Below are 17,560 nucleotides of genomic sequence, written 5' to 3' on the forward strand. Positions count from 1 at the left end.
GATGATCCTCACTCTCTAGATTAGGAAACAGAGATCAGTGAAGTAACTTCTCCAAATCCCAGTGGAGCTCAGTTTTAGGCTTGTCTGACCTCGCACTTAATAAAGCCATGAGGACTTAATTAAGTGGGGATCTCATCTTACCACATGGTGGATGCGGTCTCAGCCATTCAAGTTCCAAAGTGGAATTAGAAGTGGTACCTATATTCAGGTGCTCGAAGTCCTAGTGGGGGAAGCTGGACTAGAAATCAACTTCAAAGAATGGTAAGTGTTAGGATGGTAGAATAGAAAAGGCACTAAGGTAGTTAAAGAAGGTCATCTGAATCAGACTGAGGGCACAGAGGTCTTTCGGAAGAAATTATTATCAAGCTGAATTTTGAAGGGTGACTAGGAGCCAGCTAGAGGGAGATAGTGGAGAATGATGTGTAGGCAGAGGGTCAACTCCTTGGCCTTGGAGCACGAAACAGACTGGAACGGGACCTGTGCACATAGATCTGTAGGACTGGCATGGAGGTCACGTATATGGTTGAAAAATAGCCCCTATGTATTATAAACTTACAATTTTAAGTTTTGTGCATGGAACCCTGGTTTAGGTGCCTTACAAACATTACAACCGTTATCTCTTGTAATCATTATAACAGCCATTAGAGATCGCAAATGAAGGCAAAGTCCACATCATAAAGACCCTATCTGCTTCAATAAGGAACTTGGACTTTATCCTGACAGCTCTAGGTGGTCTTGGAAAGATTTGAAATCACGGGAACGACTCGATGTGTTTAGGAAAGATCTTTGTTCACATTTTGGAGATTTAATTGGAGTCTGGTAAACCTGAGGTTAGGAGAACAGACTGTGTTGTCTAGGAGATAGTAGTGATGTTTTGAACAAAGGCTTGAGGGCCAGGGGGCTGCAGGGAGAGGGCAGAGACCGAGTGGGGAGTGGGACGGATGAGCAGAGATTGGTGACTGATGGGATATGTAGGCCTGAGGTCCATCTTCATGGAACCTAAAGATTACTAAGTAAAGGAATGCTCTGTTGTTGCCCAAAATACGGGAATAAGATGTCCACTGTCAGGGGCTTCTAGAAAACCCACTTGCTTTTGGTTTGTTTTGCTTCTCGTCTGTTAGAAGGCTCCCCGGCTCCAGTTCTAAAAGCACCAAGAGCAGAGAGAATTTGCTTTGTTGGGATCTTTCCCGGGGATTTTCAGAGGATGGTTAAACCCACTTGAAGGTCTACCTAGGGAGCCTAGCTCTTTCTAAATGTCTTCATTCCCTGACTCTTCCTAAGTGTACAGAGGATAGAAAAATACCCTTGGTAAGGAATATTATATATTTTTATGCCCCACTTTGCATCTAGAAATGTTCTATTCAGATAGTGACCAAAAATGAGGTTTGATACAAAATGTATTAATCTGTTTAATTTTCTGCTGAATTTTGTGTTTCTTCACTCTTTAAAAAAAAAAAAAAAAAGTTTCTGTGTTTTTGAGAGAGAGAATGAGCGGGGGAGGGGCAGAGAGAGAAGCAGGGACAGAGGATGTGAAGCAGGCTCCACACTGACAACAGCCTGTTGCAGGGCTTGAACTCATGAACCATGAGATCGTGACCTGAACCCGAGTCGGACACTTAACTAAGCCACCCAGGCGCCCCTTTCTTTGTTCTTTAGGAATAAAAAATACATGGTCTGAAACTGACCCAGGTTAAGCCCTAATTAGGGTATGTTTGTGAATATTGCATAGAAAGCTTGGGTCTCCTTACCCAAAGTCATGCCTGGGAAATTTATTTCTGGTTTTATTGTATAATTATGTTATTTGAAAAAATTGATACTTAAAAACGAGATATTTCTTGTAGCCATTATAAGAGAAGAATTACATAGTAAAAATAAGAGCCTTATCTTCTACTTAGCTACCTTTTTGAGTTTTAGTTTAAGGAAAAAAAAAATCTTGATCTATTTTCAATATGAGAAGTCCTGAAATTTTAGAGAGCTAGGAATATAGGAGAATCTTGAATTACAGTCTTTCAATCTAATTATCAGATATATGCCCTAACTTGGAAAACCCTACTTCTGGTTCGTCTTGAGATGCTCTTAGCAGGACTTGTGAGTCCCGCTGATCTAGGAGGACTGATGCACAGGCGGGGAGCCACGTGGGCCCCTGGTCTGGCTGAGCACAGCAGCAACTGTCTTCCATTCAGGGTCTCCGATGTCTGCTCCTCTGCAAAGCCGCGAAGCCAGTGTCTGTAGCTGCTAAGCATGAAATCCCCTGCTTCTGTTTGTTTCTTTTGTTGCCACGAGTTAATAGGGACAGAGACAGGAGACAGACCAGAACAAAGCAGAAATAATGGAGTATTTCACCCCAAAAAGGAATGTGGATTGAGAAATACAAAGGGGAAGGCAAAGACAGACTTCGTGTCCCGAGGCAGTGTGATGTATTGGCCAGAAGCCTCAGCCCTGGGACAGTTCTGGGCCAAAGCCTTCATCAGTGAGCCCGGAGCAGCCCACATGGCCGAAAGGTTTGACCCATCTTCTGTAAAAACAATTTATTGTTTTTCCCACTAGGGTCTTAAAGGGCCACAGGATTTTTCACCTCGAAAAGTGGATTGCTCTTGTGACGTGGCGAAGAGTCTTCTCCTGGGATCTGCCTGGTGATCAAGGGCCTCTTCACAGCCAGCTCCACCCACCCCCCCAACCCCCTGGCTTCTTCTATTGCTATAGGTGCCGTGTGAATTTACATTTTTTTCACTTGTTTGCAAGGACCACTAGTTACTCCAAGACATTGCAGCATATTTGAAACTCCTTTTTCTTGCAAGCAGAAGGAAAGGATTAGCCAAGAGATTGCGTGTTACGGTTTATCTCCTTCACGTGTATTTCTACGCATTCCAGGTTATTCGTGTATTTTTCTCCATACTCTCCCCCAGTACAGTTGATTTATTTTTAGTATTCGCTTATGTATTTACTTTATTGAGGTATAGTTGACATACACATATATTTTAAGGGGGAAACTTGGGGACTGTTATTTAGAGATTTTCTCCACACCCCCCCCCCCCCTTGCTACCGTGCTTAGAATCAGAATTCTCTGTGGCAGCGTGGGCTTCTCTTAATAGACAAGCTTTGTCCTTGCCAGAGGACAAAAAATGGTTAAGTGAAAGAGGCCGACAGCAGGAGAGAGAAGCCAGCAACTCTTCAGGGTCCCCTCGCCTCCCTCCCAGCCGGTCCCCTCTCCGCCTGCCCTCCTCCCTAAGTCAGCCGTGGAGGAAGCAGGTCCCCCGGCTCCACTGGGAGGAAGATGCAGGCCCTTGAGCAATAAACTTGACAGTGCAAGGAAAGCAGTGTCAAGGCTTGCATCGTCCCCTTCCTCTGCCAGGGATCTGTTCTCTCACAGAGGCAAACTTCTTCAAAGTTCTCATCTCCTTGAAACTACCGAGACACCCCGTTTCTGGGGCTCTGATCCCTGACTCCAGACGTGGCACCGAGGCTGAGGGGACATGAGTAGGCACTCTGGAGCCATGCAGCCCTGGTGGGAGCTCCAGCTCGGTCGCTTGCTAGCTGTCGCAAGTTCACATCTCTGTGGTGCCCTCTACACAGGATGCGTGTAATGTCTTTTCCCCGTACGTGGCGCACACTCAGGTGTCAGAGGCTTCCAATCCTGGCCGCTCTGAGGCAAGTTACTTAATATCTTTGGGCCTCAGTTTCCCCCATCTTAAAGGGGGAAGCGCTTTTCTCAACGGGTCATTCAAGGAGTGAGTTAACACACACATATCACTTCTATCTGGTGCTATTAGTAGCATTTGGATTTGTTTTTAAGTTTTAGGGACAGCCGTCCTTCCTCGTGTCTTTTCCAGAAGCTTTCGATAGCTGCTATGCGTGTTATGACAAATTTTTTTTTTTCAACGTTTATTTATTTTTGGGACAGAGAGGGACAGAGCATGAATGGGGGAGGGGCAGAGAGAGAGGGAGACACAGAATCGGAAACAGGCTCCAGGCTCTGAGCCATCAGCCCAGAGCCTGATGCGGGGCTCGAACTCACGGACCGCGAGATCGTGACCTGGCTGAAGTCAGACGCCCAACCGACTGCGCCACCCAGGCGCCCCAACGTGTTATGACAAATTTTGGTTGTATTTTCCACAGACAGACCCACATTTGACTATTATGCACTTGGAAAATATTTTAACTCCTATAATTTTAGATATTTAAACACTAAATATTTTGTTATTTGGACATGTTTAGTATTAGAAAACACTTCTAGAAATGGACTTCCTTTTAAAAACTTCTTTCATTGCAAGAGAGCGAGGGTCAGAATGTACAGGTGTCTCCTTTTGGTTTTAAAACCAAACTAAGAAATAAATCCACTTCAGGTTACGAGTGACTTATCTCTTGCTTTTAGGTACCAACTAATGAGTGTTGTGTTCATATAAGAAGCATTTATGGAGCGCAGTGCCAGGCCCCACCTAGGACCCCACCGAAAGACTTGGTTATTTGCTATAGGAACTCTGGTTTTTGTTTGGTGAGACCCGTATTTAAATAAGGAGGAGATAGTGTGGGGTTCAGGCAGTGACTGCATGGCCCTGGGGGAAGTCCCCAAGCTGACTGAAGAAAATTTTCCAGCAACTGTACAGAGCTTCAATCAAATTGAAATCATGCTCAGAATAAAATCTTGTATTCATGATGAAAAACAGAGCATCAATTGAAACAAATGCCATGTTCCCAAAGGCTAGGGACTTAAGGACACGGGATGGTAGGAAATACTGGCAATGCAAGGGCCGGTGCCAGAGGGGGAGGATCTTGAGTAAGACTCTGTCCAGAATTGACATGTTGTAGGACAACTCTGCTTCTCTGCTTCTCTGCTTTCAGGCCTGGCCACCCTTGGTAGCTGTAAAATGCAACTTTTTGAACCAAGGATGAACAGCTCTTGGAGTCGATGTGTCGAATTCTATCATCTGCTTAATTCTTACTGTTAGGAAAACAAAACAACAACAACAAAAAACACCTGGCCTGATACTTCCGTGCTAGAAGTGTGTGTCGTGAACCAAGGAGGGAAAGAAGGAATTAGCTCTCTGGGGTCACTAGAGAAGACTTTTCAGAGGAGTACCATCAGAGCAGTACCTTGACTAGGAATTTGCCAAGGAGAGGAGTGGAAAGAGCCTTTCTTCGGGGGGCACAGAACCGGAGCATGAGGGGGCTCAGACAGCTGGAGGAACGTAGTGAGTGAGTTGGAGGGTAGCTGGAGTCATGAAGGGGGGAGATGGAGAGGGAAAGGAGATACACAGTTAAGTGCTTCATTAGTGCTTTATGGTGCCAATCTGTGGAGTAGTTATCTGCTAAGTACCTATTATGTACGGGGCTCTGCCAGACCTACCAAAACGTCTGACGCTGTCCCCAACAGAAACGGAGACATCTTAAGATCATCTTGCTGCCTTGGTGCTAGGCCACCTATCTGAAATACAAGCCCTCGTTTAATCTTTGCAATTTAATCTTTGGCTTCCCACCTTTCCCCCCCCCCCCCCCCCCCCGCCCCCCGCAGTACAAGTCATCAGCCTCCTTTAAGCAAATATTGCTAAGGTTTTTGCTTATGCCTTTTAGTTAATCTGCCTTTCTGCTAAAGATTATATGATTATATGATTTGTCCAAAGTCTACGACATAGATATTACTGGTGATTCCGGACTTTGCCCTCTCTCAAGACCTTGGCACAGCGTTTCCTCACGTGCGACATTGGTAGAAGCTTGTGGATTTATGCTAAGGGGAAACATCCTGCGCCCTGGCACAATCAGAGATACACTGGGTCCTTTTGAAAAGGAACGTGTCATAACAGACCCTGTGTGAGAAGACCTGTGAACTGAAGCAGTCTAGACAAGAGACCGTGACCTTGCTTGCACACGCCCCTCCCCCCCTCCCCCCCACCATGGTTACAATGCAGACTTCTCCCTGCTGCAAGCAAGGGCCAAGGGTTGCGTGTCTTTAGTGTCTTGGGTTGGACTGGAAGGGGATGGAGCCCTCTGGAAGCTGCTGCGGCCTGGCCAAGGGAAGTGCCAGTGTCTGGGCTGCATGGTGGGCTGCCAGGCCCTTGCCCGAGGAAACGACTGTCACCTAGGGTGCCTTAGGGAAACGAGCCTCCTGATGAACAGTGATGTATCGCTCTGGTGCCTTTCTTGTAGCAAAATGCATTGAACTGATGCCTCCTAACGTCCTCCTGAAGAAAGGAAGTGGCAGATAGTGTTAAAACATTACTGGTTAATCACGAGGAAACTGAAGCATGGATAGGTTTATGGAGGCTGAACAGAGCCACACAATGCCTCACTGTCTGGCCTGGGAATGGGGCCTGAGTTTGCCGCTTGCTGTCAGGACTGCCGACGGCATTGTGTTTAGCATTGTACGGCAGTGAAAGGGGCTTACTCTTAACAATGCAAGAGCTGCTTTAGGAGACAGACACAATGAACTTGGGTACAGTATAGTCTAGAGGCCAAAATGAGTAATTTTAAGTAAATGGACTATGAGATCTGAAGCTTCATTAAGTTTTAAAATGAAAAACAAGTGAAAACTGTAGAGTTTTTAGGAACGGACTCAAAAAAACACGAACATTCTTTTCCCGTTTGAAATAGCATATTTTTAAGAGCCTTATTTTGTTGGCTCAAAATCTGACACTACTCCTGCCAAGCATAGGATTTATTTATTTCAAATAAATATTCAAAGGTTCTGTGATTTATTTCAAAGATTCTATCTTGTAATGATTGTCAGTCTAACCTTTGTGCCTTTTATGTTCCAAAATACCTGATTTCCATAGACTGTGGTTTTGTGTGTGTGGTGGGGGGAGCCCCCCCCCCCCACCCCCCCATTTAGTTTGAGTTATTCCAGAACAGTTGAAAATACAGAGCCTGGAATTCAGGAAACAGATTTGGGGGAGAGGAGACATGTCATGTTAGGTGTCTTAACCATCACTGTGGAGAACCTAGAGGAGATGGAAAGATCTGTGTGAGTACAGTGTCACTGCTAAATTGCTTTTCATGCCAAAAGTGCCTTAGTGACCTAGAGAAAAATTAACAGGTGATACAGATATTGAGTTTGGCTGCAAACATTTTTACATTTTGGATTTTAAAAAGAGCATGAAGGTGAGGGTGCCTGGGGGGCTTAGTCCGTTAAGTGTCTGACTCTGGCTCAGGTCATGCTCTCATAGTTTGTGAGTTCAAGCCCTGCATCGGGCTCTGTGCTGACAGCTCAGAGTCTGGAGCCTGCTTCAGATTCTCCATCTCCCTCTCTCTCTGCCCCTCCCCTGCTCATGCTCTGTCTCTGTCTCTCTGTCTCTGTCTCAAGAGTAAAGAAACATTAAAAACAAAAACATAAAGGTGAAATTTTAGAACTTCTGGCCAAAGTACGTTGAGTAATACTAGCATTTGAATAACTTAAACAGAGCCAGATCGGGGCGCCTGGGTGGCGCAGTCGGTTAAGCGTCCAACTTCAGCCAGGTCACGATCTCGCGGTCTGTGAGTTTGAGCCCCGCATCGGGCTCTGGGCCGATGGCTCAGAGCCTGGAGCCTGTTTCCGATTCTGTGTCTCCCTCTCTCTCTGCCCCTCCCCCGTTCATGCTCTGTCTCTCTCTGTCCCAAAAATAAATAAAAACGTTGAAAAAAAAAAAAAAAAAACAGAGCCAGATCGCGAGCTGTCACCTATAATTTTATTCTGTATTTAAGATTTGATTGTTTGGACCTGGAAAGTTGGTCCAGTCCCCCTCTAGAAGATGGCCCGAGAGAATTCTAGGAGAGAAGCTGAGCAAGAAAGCGGCAGTCTGGAGCAGGAATCGGGTCTCCTCTCTTTTCCCAGTGAAGATCAAAGCAGCCCAATAAGAGAAACCACAGTGTGACTGGTGGTGTTGTCTGACATAGTAAATAGCGGCTAGCCAGTGGTCCTCTTTGAGGGAATACGTAGATACATGCAAATACGTATCTGCCCCTTAGGAAAGTTCCCCGTGAGTCCAGGGCACTCGCAGATAAAATTTGCAAAATGTCAGACGGTATCAGCCAGCCTTCGTACGCATCCAGGATGTGATGTGCTGGCATCTAGGGTGCTGTTTATAGTTGTGGTCATTAATCTTGTAAGAGGAAGACATAATGGAACTCAAGTAATGCCAAGAACAGAACTAATGTGATGGAGCAGGAGGGATTGCTGTATGCCGGCAGACTGAAACAATTAGGGCTCCTCAGGCTTGAAAAGACAGGAAATATGATTAGAGTTTAATTTGTGAAGAATATGGATTAGATGATCTTAGAATTGTTTACCAGAAGTAGGGAGAACCTCTTAAGAGCCAAGGAAGAGTGTACTGGGGGCAAAAAGAGGCTCTCTCATACTGGGAAAGTAGACCCTGTACAGTGCAATCACTCTTAAATTGGACTAACTTATGGCATTGAAGTAAAGTGAAAGGGTCAAGGGTTACTCTTAGTTTGATACTTTTTTTCTTGACATGTGAGGGGCCCCAAGAGAACATAGATCAAGCTTCCCATTAGCCTTTACATTTTCTTTTTTTTTCCTTAGGTGAACTTTCAGTGTCATGGGTTTTTCCTTCAACATTTATTCGTTGAGGGTAGATTATGTGCCATGTCTTCCGCAAAGCCCTGGGGACACTGGGATGAAGATGGAGAGGTCTGGTTCCCACAGTTTGGTGATGAATAGGAAACTGTAATTGTGTGATGAATTGACAAACGTGTGTGAGAGCTTGACAGAAATGGCTCACGTTCTCATAGAAACAGATCAGGTGCCCCTGGAGAAGTGGTGCTGAAGCTGAGACCTAAAAGCTGACAAGTCCACTGAGCTAAGATCTGGGGGAAGAGGGAACAGCATCTGGGAGTGCTTGGAGTTGCCAGAGGGTTGTCACGATTGGGGGCAAAGTGAGGGAGGAGTGGCTGGAGAGTGACCTGAAAAGAGGCTGGGGGGGGGGGGTGGTGCACGTTGGTGGAGCGGATTCTGGAAGACCTTGTAGGTCCTAAGTGTTTGGATCCTAGAATGGTTGGAAGTCACGGAAGGGGCTTAAGCAGATGAGATCAGATTTTGTTTTTATAAAAAAATCATCGTGGCTGCCTCATGGAGAATGGAGAGGGCAAGAATGAATATCCCAGGACTGGTGGGAGAATGTTGATATTGTCTAGGTGATGGTGGCTTGGACTGGAGAGCAGTGGGCATGTTCTAGAGCTCTTTCAGAGGAGTCATGGACAGGATTTGTTGACTAACTGGATATGAGAAGTATGAGAGAGAAATAGTCAAATTGATCTTATGAGAGCCAATTAGGCCTCAGATTTTATCTGGATGAGAATTAGCACAGACTTTTCATAGGTCTTTTCTCTTGGGATCTCCAGATGATCTAGCAATCAATAGGTCTCCCTCCCCCACCTGTCCCTCATTTTCTCTCCTGAATTACTGAGGGTTCTACAGGTTGGCACATAATTGGCCCCTAATAAATGATTGTCAAGTAAGTAGAAAGATCATAAACTGCCTAATTTCTAGTCTCCCAAATCCCCCTGCCTGTAACTCTTGGAGAGCAAACAGATCTTGCCATGCACAAACTGTACAACTGTTCACAGTACCCTGAGGTCAGTTGACCTGAAACAGAATTTGGCACGGGTCAAGATGGCAGAGGTAGATACAGGGGCTCAATTTAATGATTTGTAAAAGCTTTTTATTTTTGAAATAATACCAGAGTTGTAAGACAAATATAGGGGCACCTGGGTGGCTCAGTCGGTTAAGCGTCCAATTTCAGCTCAGGTCACGGTCTCACAGTTGGTGAGTTCAAGCTCCACATCAGGCTCTGTGCTGACAGCTCAGAGCCTGGAGTCTGCTTCAGATTCTGTGTCTCCCTCTCTCTCTGCCCCTCCCCTGCTCACACTCTGTTTGTCTCTTGCTCAAAAATAAAGAAATATTAAAAAAAAAATTAAAAGACGAATACAAGGAATTTTCTTATGACTCTCCGCTTCTCTGGTCATTAACATCTTAACCGTGTTTGCTCTATCACACTCCTCACTGTATAGAGCTGACGATGGACATAGATTTAGAAATTCTTCAAACCAATTAATTAGACATCAAGACCCTTCATCTCTAAAATACTTCAGAATGTGTGTTCTCAGAACAAGGATTTTCCTTTTATCAGCACAGTACAATGATGAAATTCAGGAACCTAGACCCTCTGCAACCCTGTGAACAATTGTGCAGCCTCTAGTCAGCCCTCACCTCTTGTCCCCATGTCATTTCTGCCATTTTTCCTCCGCCTGTCCCAAGGGTCCAGGGTCCAGTCCGGAAGGCATTGCATTTGGTTACCCTGTCTCTAGTGTTCTCTAACCTAGAACAGTTCCTCAGCATTTCTTCAACTTGTAAGACCTTGAGATTTTAGAGAACAGGTCAGCCATCTTGTGGAGTGCTCCTCAGCGTGGTTTTGTCTGAAGTTGTCTCATGCTTAGATTCAGGCTGTGCATTTTTGGTAGGAGAGCTGAGCGATGATGTCCTGCCCTTTGCAGGGTGCCAGTGACAGTAGGAGGGGAGCCGTGAAGTCCCTGTAGGTCTCATTCCTGGGAACGTTAGCTTGGAACACTGGTTAAAAAGATGGTTTCTCCACCCTGAAGTTACCTTTGCTTCTTAAAACGAATAGGTTATTTAATTACTTCTTAATACTTAGTCATTGCGAATGTTACTAAGCTTTGTGTCCAGTCTTACTTAAAAGAGCCACATTTCTCCCCCTCTCTTGGCAGTGTTTTAGAGCACTTTGCTGCAAGGGACCACCACCCGCACGACCTGAGTATGACCTGGTTTGCATAGGCCTCACAGGTTCTGGCAAGACCAGTCTGTTGTCAAAGCTCTGCAGTGAAAGTCCCGAGAACGTCGTGTCGACCACAGGTGGGTACTGTGCCCGACTTCTGTCCTTTTCTCATCCTCCAAATGGTCTTGTGTCTTATGCTCTTTGTGGGACCCTTTATTTGTAGTTAAATGCGTCAGTCAGTTTATTTATTTTTGGATGTTCCGTTTTTCAAAATAGAGTTGGGGGTGGTGAGTGGCATTAAATGGCTACACCCTGTATCTCTCTCGTTAGATACTTCAATGCCCCTGAACAAGTCAAGCTCCGGAGAAATTAATACAAACTAATGCAGAAACCTGGAATTCTAGAACTGTAACAAAATGGCTTAATCTCGGCCTCACAGAGTACTAGTCCCCCTTGAAGAGTCACTCTGGCCTACTTGAGTCGGTCATATACTCCCCGAACAGCGCAGCTGATGGAGTCTGAGTCTTCTTTCCTCATAGTTCCCATCTGGAGGGTAGTCAGCGCAGGAACCGTTGATCAGGTTATGTTGTTTCCAGACGTGGCCGAGAAGTCTGTCTGGGTAGTGGTTCTCAATCAGGTGGGACTTTGGGTTGTCACACCTAGGGGAGGGGGCCACTGTCTTCTGTCGGGTAGATGCCAGGGATGCCGCCAAATATGCCACAGTGTGTGCGACACGCCCCCACCATGAGGAAGAGGCAGCGAGAGTACACTTAGTGGCTGGTTGGGTTTGGAAGGTGAGAGAAAAAAGCCAAAGACGACTCAGGTCCTGGTTGAGGTGCTGGGCGAGTGATGGAATCATTAACTAGGATTTCCTGACAAGTAGGAAAAATACTGAGACCGAGAAGAGCCTTACATCAGTTTGGGTCACGTATGCCACCAAATAAGTTAGGTTTTTGGAGGTTTTCAGATTTTAGAATTATAGATGAGAAACTGTGGGCCTGTAAAGCAATAGAGACCTAGCTTGGTTAAAGGATGAAGAAAAGAGGAAGGGGTTTGTGATAATTGGTGAGACGACAGAGGGTGATTAGAGCTCAAGCCATGGTCTTATGTGTGAAGCTGTTCCTATTTTCCTTTTCCCCAAGAGAGAACTGAGCACCCCCTTGTCCCCCACTGTGCATCGTCCATGTTTCTGTCACTTACTGCCTGCAACACTGCCATCTACACGTGTGTCTCCTCAGCCTGAGGTGTGAGCCCCTAAGGACAGTTAGAGCATCATATTTGGCTTTATACATGCCGAATGTGGTATAAGGTTTGGGCATAGCTCCAAGTGTTTATTGAGTGAATAAGAGACCATAGTAATTTGAGTCTGTTTTTGCAGAAAGTATCCTATCTCTGTGAGCCTCATAATGGCCTTACATGGCAGGTAAGACTCTTTTTTCCAGACTCTGTCTTTAAATCACCTGAGGCTCAAAGGTATGGTGAGATGGCTATGGTCACACAGCTAGTGATAGAGGTAGAGTCCCAGTTCAAGGCTTCAAATGAAGTTGAGTCATCCCTAAGACTTAGGATTTGTGATGAGAGTAGTATTGGCTGATTGTTGGTAAAATTGTGGATATCTTTGGAGAAATGGGTTATGAAATTATGCAAACCTTATTAATTCAGTAATTCTTTTCAAGCAAAATAATTTCCCCTAAAATGTGAAAAAAGAAACACAAAGTGTACACTTATCAGAGGTATAAATCAGAAATACTATTGCTAGAAAAGCAGTTTTGAATTATAATGTAAAAGAAAATACCTGTAAATATTACAATTGTAAATTGCAATAATTTTTCTATTTCTACTAGATTTTTAACATTTTCCTTTTATGGGAACCTTGTGTGCTAGTTGAGTTTTCTGATGTAGGAGATGTTGAGTTGGCTAACATTTTGGATATCAAGCTTCTATGAGTTGTCATTATCTTGAACCAGGCACAGTGACTTTTTGGAGACCTTTTTGAAGGTCTCTGATGTCAAGAAGCTTACACCCAGGTTAGGAAGATAAGATTTCTAATGACAAACCGTTGATATTTACTGCGTATTTAAGACCATGTGATATGTGCTATGCTTGATGGTAAAAATGAGAGGCAGATGTGATTGATTTCTGTAAGAGCAACTATCACTTCCGGTAATAGAGAGGGAAAGGAAGGAAGGGAAAAGAATCATGTGTGCCTTAAGTCTCTAGCCTAGTGATTGAGTGAATTGTAAAAAGTGGAGAAAACATGACAGGCAATTTTAAGATAAATGATGAGTTTGGCTTTGGACATGCTAATTTTGAGGCATTGGCAGTACTTTCAACAATGATCCAAATGCCAGAAGATAAGCTGACTAGAGAGAGTTTGGATCTGGATTTGAGAGGCAACTGATCTGTGGGTTTGAAAGAGATTGTCGAGGGATGATGGTGGTACAAGGCAGGAGGGTGCTAAGCACCAACTATGTATCATTCATTCTTTCCACATTTGTTGAATACCCATTACACAACTGCTACTGATTTAGGCACTGAGTATGCATTAGTCAACAGAACAGATCAACATTTCTACACTTTGAACTTACATTCTAACATCTGCACAAGACAGGGACTCTAAGCCAGGCAGTTCTATATGGTATCATATAGGCAAATAGGAACAAGAGGCCAAAAGAACTGGAGTTAAATAATCATCAGCCTCAAGTCCGAGAAATGACTATTGGGTGTGGCGATATTATGGTCATCAGTGAACACTTTCAGCAGAGTCAGAGTAGAAACCAGCCTGAGCTATGAGGGAGTGGTGAGCAGAGGAAATAACAATGTATAGACCTTGCTTTTCATTCCTTGGCCCCTTGTTAAGACTGCACATTGACCACCCTTTCAAGAAAGTAAACAGCAACAGAGAAAGCAGTGTCTGGGGAATTTGTTTTTGCAAGGAGAGGTGCTGTGGACAGAGGTGTAATGGTAGAACAGAGAAGGAAAGAAGAAGATGCTCAACAGAAGGCAGTGACAGTAAGAATGAGTGAGGACTTCCAATTCTGTCAAAACAGAATAACTGGAATGGGTTTACCCTCCTACTTGAAGTACATGGGGGGAGAGGGTTGGAGGACAGACAAAATATGCAACAGATTTCAGGAGAGTGAACATCAAGCAACAAAAGATGGTCCTCCCTGAGAGATGAGAAACCAATGAGAATAGCCCCGCATTTGCCCCAGCTTACTGCCTTGAGAGAGTTCCTAGGCCATGGCACACTTTCAGGAGGAACTGAGGTAGAGCTCAGTGGACTCCCTATGTTGACATAGACCTAAGAGTTGGAGAGACCAAGGCAGCTAGGGTTCATGGGACATGGTAATGGGGAGGAAGAGAGAGAACCCTAGAGATCTACAGAGGGTCTGCCTTGAGTAACCAGGAATGTATTCAATGCAGACACATGAGGAAACTACCCAAGGCCAGGGAAAGGAACGCTTGAAAAGAGTAGAGAAAGATGGCTTGGTGTTCACACAGGGCTAAAAGTTATGGCTATTCTCACTAGCCAGACTGAAAGCGTCATAATTCAAAAGGTACTGGGTAGAGTACCAGGAGGCTTTTGCCTCAGGAATCAGCCCAAAACTGAGTGCTGCTCTAGACCCACCTAAGAAATCAAATTAAGACCAAAGGCTCAAGCGAACTGTTTGCTACTAACTTTAATGCATCCTAGAACAAAGCTGTATGGGATTTACAGAAACAGAATTACCCAGCACCTAAGATAAGATTTACAACGTTGGACACTCAATCAAATATTACCAGGCATGTAAAGAGGCAGGAAAACATGATTTATAATGAGAAGAAAAATCAATTGAATCTGACTCAGAGCTGACACAGATAAAGGAATTAGCAAAGAAAACTTAAAACTGTTACTATAGCTGAATTCCATCTGTTCATAGAGTTAAGTAGAGACATGGAAAATTTTTAAAAGACCCATATAAACCATTATAAAAAACCCATATAAAGTGGTGAGTACAACAGTATCTGAGATGAATATGCACCAGATAGGATTCATGGCAGATTAGACATTGCAGAAGAGGAGAGTAATAATTTTGAAGGCCATTAGTATTAGATACCATCCAAAGTGTTGAGAGAGGGAGGAGAAAATGGGAAATGCAAAGAGCAACACGAACTGTGGGACAGGTCCAAGTCCCCAAGCATGGGTCATTGAAGTCTGTGAACATAAAGGGTGGAAAAAGGGACAGAAAAAAATATGTGAAGCGATGACGTCTAAAACATATTTAAACTTGAAGAAATTTAACAACAAATCCAGGAAGCTTATTAAACCTCAAGAACAAGATATGAGCAAACTACACAAAGACATATGATAAAGTTGCTCGAAACCAGAGATAAAGTATGATGCTTAATTTTATATTGTCAACCTGCCTGGGCCACGGTGCCCGTGTATGTGGTCATATACAATCCTGGATGTTTGTGTTTTGGGATGAGATGAATATTTAAGTCAGTGGACTTTAAGTTAAGCAGACAGTCCTCTATAATGTGGGTGGGTCTCATCCAACCAGTTGAAGGCCTGAATTGAACAAAAGATGACCACTGCCCCACCCCCCCAGCAATGAGGAAGTCTGTATCAAGTAGCCTTTGGACTTGACCTGAAGCATCAGCTGTTATCTGGTTCTCCAGGTTACCCTGCAGATACTGACTTGCCACCCTCCATAATTGAGTCAATTCCTTAGAATATATCCTTCTGTATATACATAAACCTACTATTGGTCTGTTTCTCTAGAGAACTTTGAATTAAACAGAATATCATTTTAAAATTTGTGGGTTTTGCTTTGTGTGTGTGTGTGTGTGTGTGTGTGTGTGTGGGTGTGTGTGTGTGTGAGACAGCAAGTGGGAGAGGAGCAGAGATGGGGGGGGAGAGAGAAGCCCAAGCAGCCTCCTCACCATTAGTGGTGGAGCCTAACACAGGGCTTGAACTCCTAAAACGTGAGATCATGACCTGAGCCAAAGCCAAGAGCCAGATGCTTAACCCACTGAGCCACCCAGGTGCCTCTAAAACAGAATACCTTAAAAGTAGATAATGGGTGTTATAGAGGAACAATGGTAAGAGTGACATCAGATTTCTACTGGAAACAAGGCAAGCAAGAAGACAGAGCAACATCATTAAAATACTAAAGGAAAAAAATTATCAACCTATACCCAGCAAAAATATCTTTGAAAAAGATAAAACATAAAAACGTCTTCATTGTACTTTTTATTACTCTTGTTACACTTTTTCCAGTGTTAAAAGAAGTATTAAAGGAAGTCCTTTAGACAGAAGAAAAATGAATCCAGATGGAAATCTGGATTTATACAAAGAAAGGGAAAGTACAGAAAATGGTGACCACGTGGGTAGTCATATAAAATTTAGTTCTTATTTAAATCTCTATAACATGGCACGTGGGTGGTTCAGTCGGTTGATCGTCCAACTCTTGATTTCAGCTCAGGTCATGATCCCAGGGTCATGGGATCAAGCCCTGTGTGGGGCTCTATGCTGAGCATGGAAACTGCTTAAGTAAGGTTCATTCTCTCTTTCTCTTTCTCTCTCTCTCTCCTTCTCGCTCTCCCTCCACTGCTTGCAGGAGCTCGCTCTCTAAAAAAATAAACAGTATATCGAGTTTATAATGTGAAAAGTAAAATGCAGGAGAATAATGGCATAAAATTCATAGTGGAAAAGGGGAAGTAGACTTTCGTAAGGTTCTTTTATGTGAAGTGATTATAATAGCACTTGAAGGTAGACTGTGATAAAACATGTAGTATAAACCCTAACACAACCACTGAAATAACAGAGTGATAGCCAAGAAAGCAGCAGATGATATAAGATGGAATTAACAAAAATTAACAGAGTGACAGCCAACAAAGCAGCACATGGTATAAGATGGAATTAACAAAAATTAACAAACAAAAACAGAAAGGAACAAGATAGATGGAATAAATAGAAAACAAGCAGTAGGTGATATACTCAAACCTAACCATCAGTAAGCAAATTAAATAGTTGAGACTCAATTAAGGGAATGAAATCGATATTAGATAAAATAACAAAAAACAGGACCCAACTATATAAGACTTGAAACAAATCTTAAATATAAAGACACAAATAGGTTGGGAAAAACAGGTGTCATGCTAACAGGAGTCAAAGTTGGAGTGGCTGTGTTATCAGAAGAGGTAGATTTTATAGCAAAGAATAATGCTGGGGATAAAGAAGTTTATTTTATAATGGGATCTTTTAATCAACAGAATATAAGAGTACTAAACATTTATAGAACTTTTAAACAGTTTTAAAATATACAAAAACTGATGGAGCCCTAAAAGGAAAAGCCAAACCCACATGTCAGATGTTAATACTTTTTTTTTTTTTAAAGCTTATTTAAGATCCCAGCATGAGTGGGGGATAGTCAGAGAGAGGAGAGAGAATCCCAAGCAGGCTGTAAACTGCCAGCTCCGAGCCCCAGCACGGAACCTGAGGAGGTGTTCAAACTCATGAACTGCGAGATCATGACCTGACTTGAAATTCAGAATTGGTCGCTTAACTGACTGAGCCACCCAGGCGTCCCAGCAGTTGTCATTTTTAATGGTGGAAGAATTCTTTCCTCCTCAGATCAAGAATAAGAATACATGGGTTTCTCTTCTCAACACTTCTATTCAATATTGTAGTAGAGATTCTAACCAGGGCATTAGGCAAGAAAAAGAAAAGTCTTCCAGATTGGAAAGAAATAAGTAAAACTATCTTTATTTGCAAATGACATAATCATCTGTGTAGAAAATTCGATAGAATGTATAACTTTATATCAATATATTAGATGGCTGATGCGAATCAG

The 17,560-nt window shown here is 43.5% G+C and overlaps 1 protein-coding gene across 4 annotated transcripts in view; it reads left to right on the top strand.

The window, feature by feature from the left end:
* The window catches only part of ARL15 (ADP ribosylation factor like GTPase 15), a 406,381-nt gene that overhangs the window by 134,227 nt on the left and 254,594 nt on the right, over positions 1-17,560 (top strand). For all 4 annotated transcript variants that reach the window (XM_045438124.1, XM_045438138.1, XM_045438145.1 and 1 more), the window contains one exon: positions 10,711-10,855. In XM_045438124.1, coding sequence (XP_045294080.1) covers positions 10,711-10,855 — 145 coding nt within the window. The remainder of the gene's footprint in view (positions 1-10,710; positions 10,856-17,560) is intronic.

Source organism: Leopardus geoffroyi, chromosome A1, assembly GCF_018350155.1.
Source record: "Leopardus geoffroyi isolate Oge1 chromosome A1, O.geoffroyi_Oge1_pat1.0, whole genome shotgun sequence".
NCBI lineage: Eukaryota > Metazoa > Chordata > Mammalia > Carnivora > Felidae > Leopardus > Leopardus geoffroyi.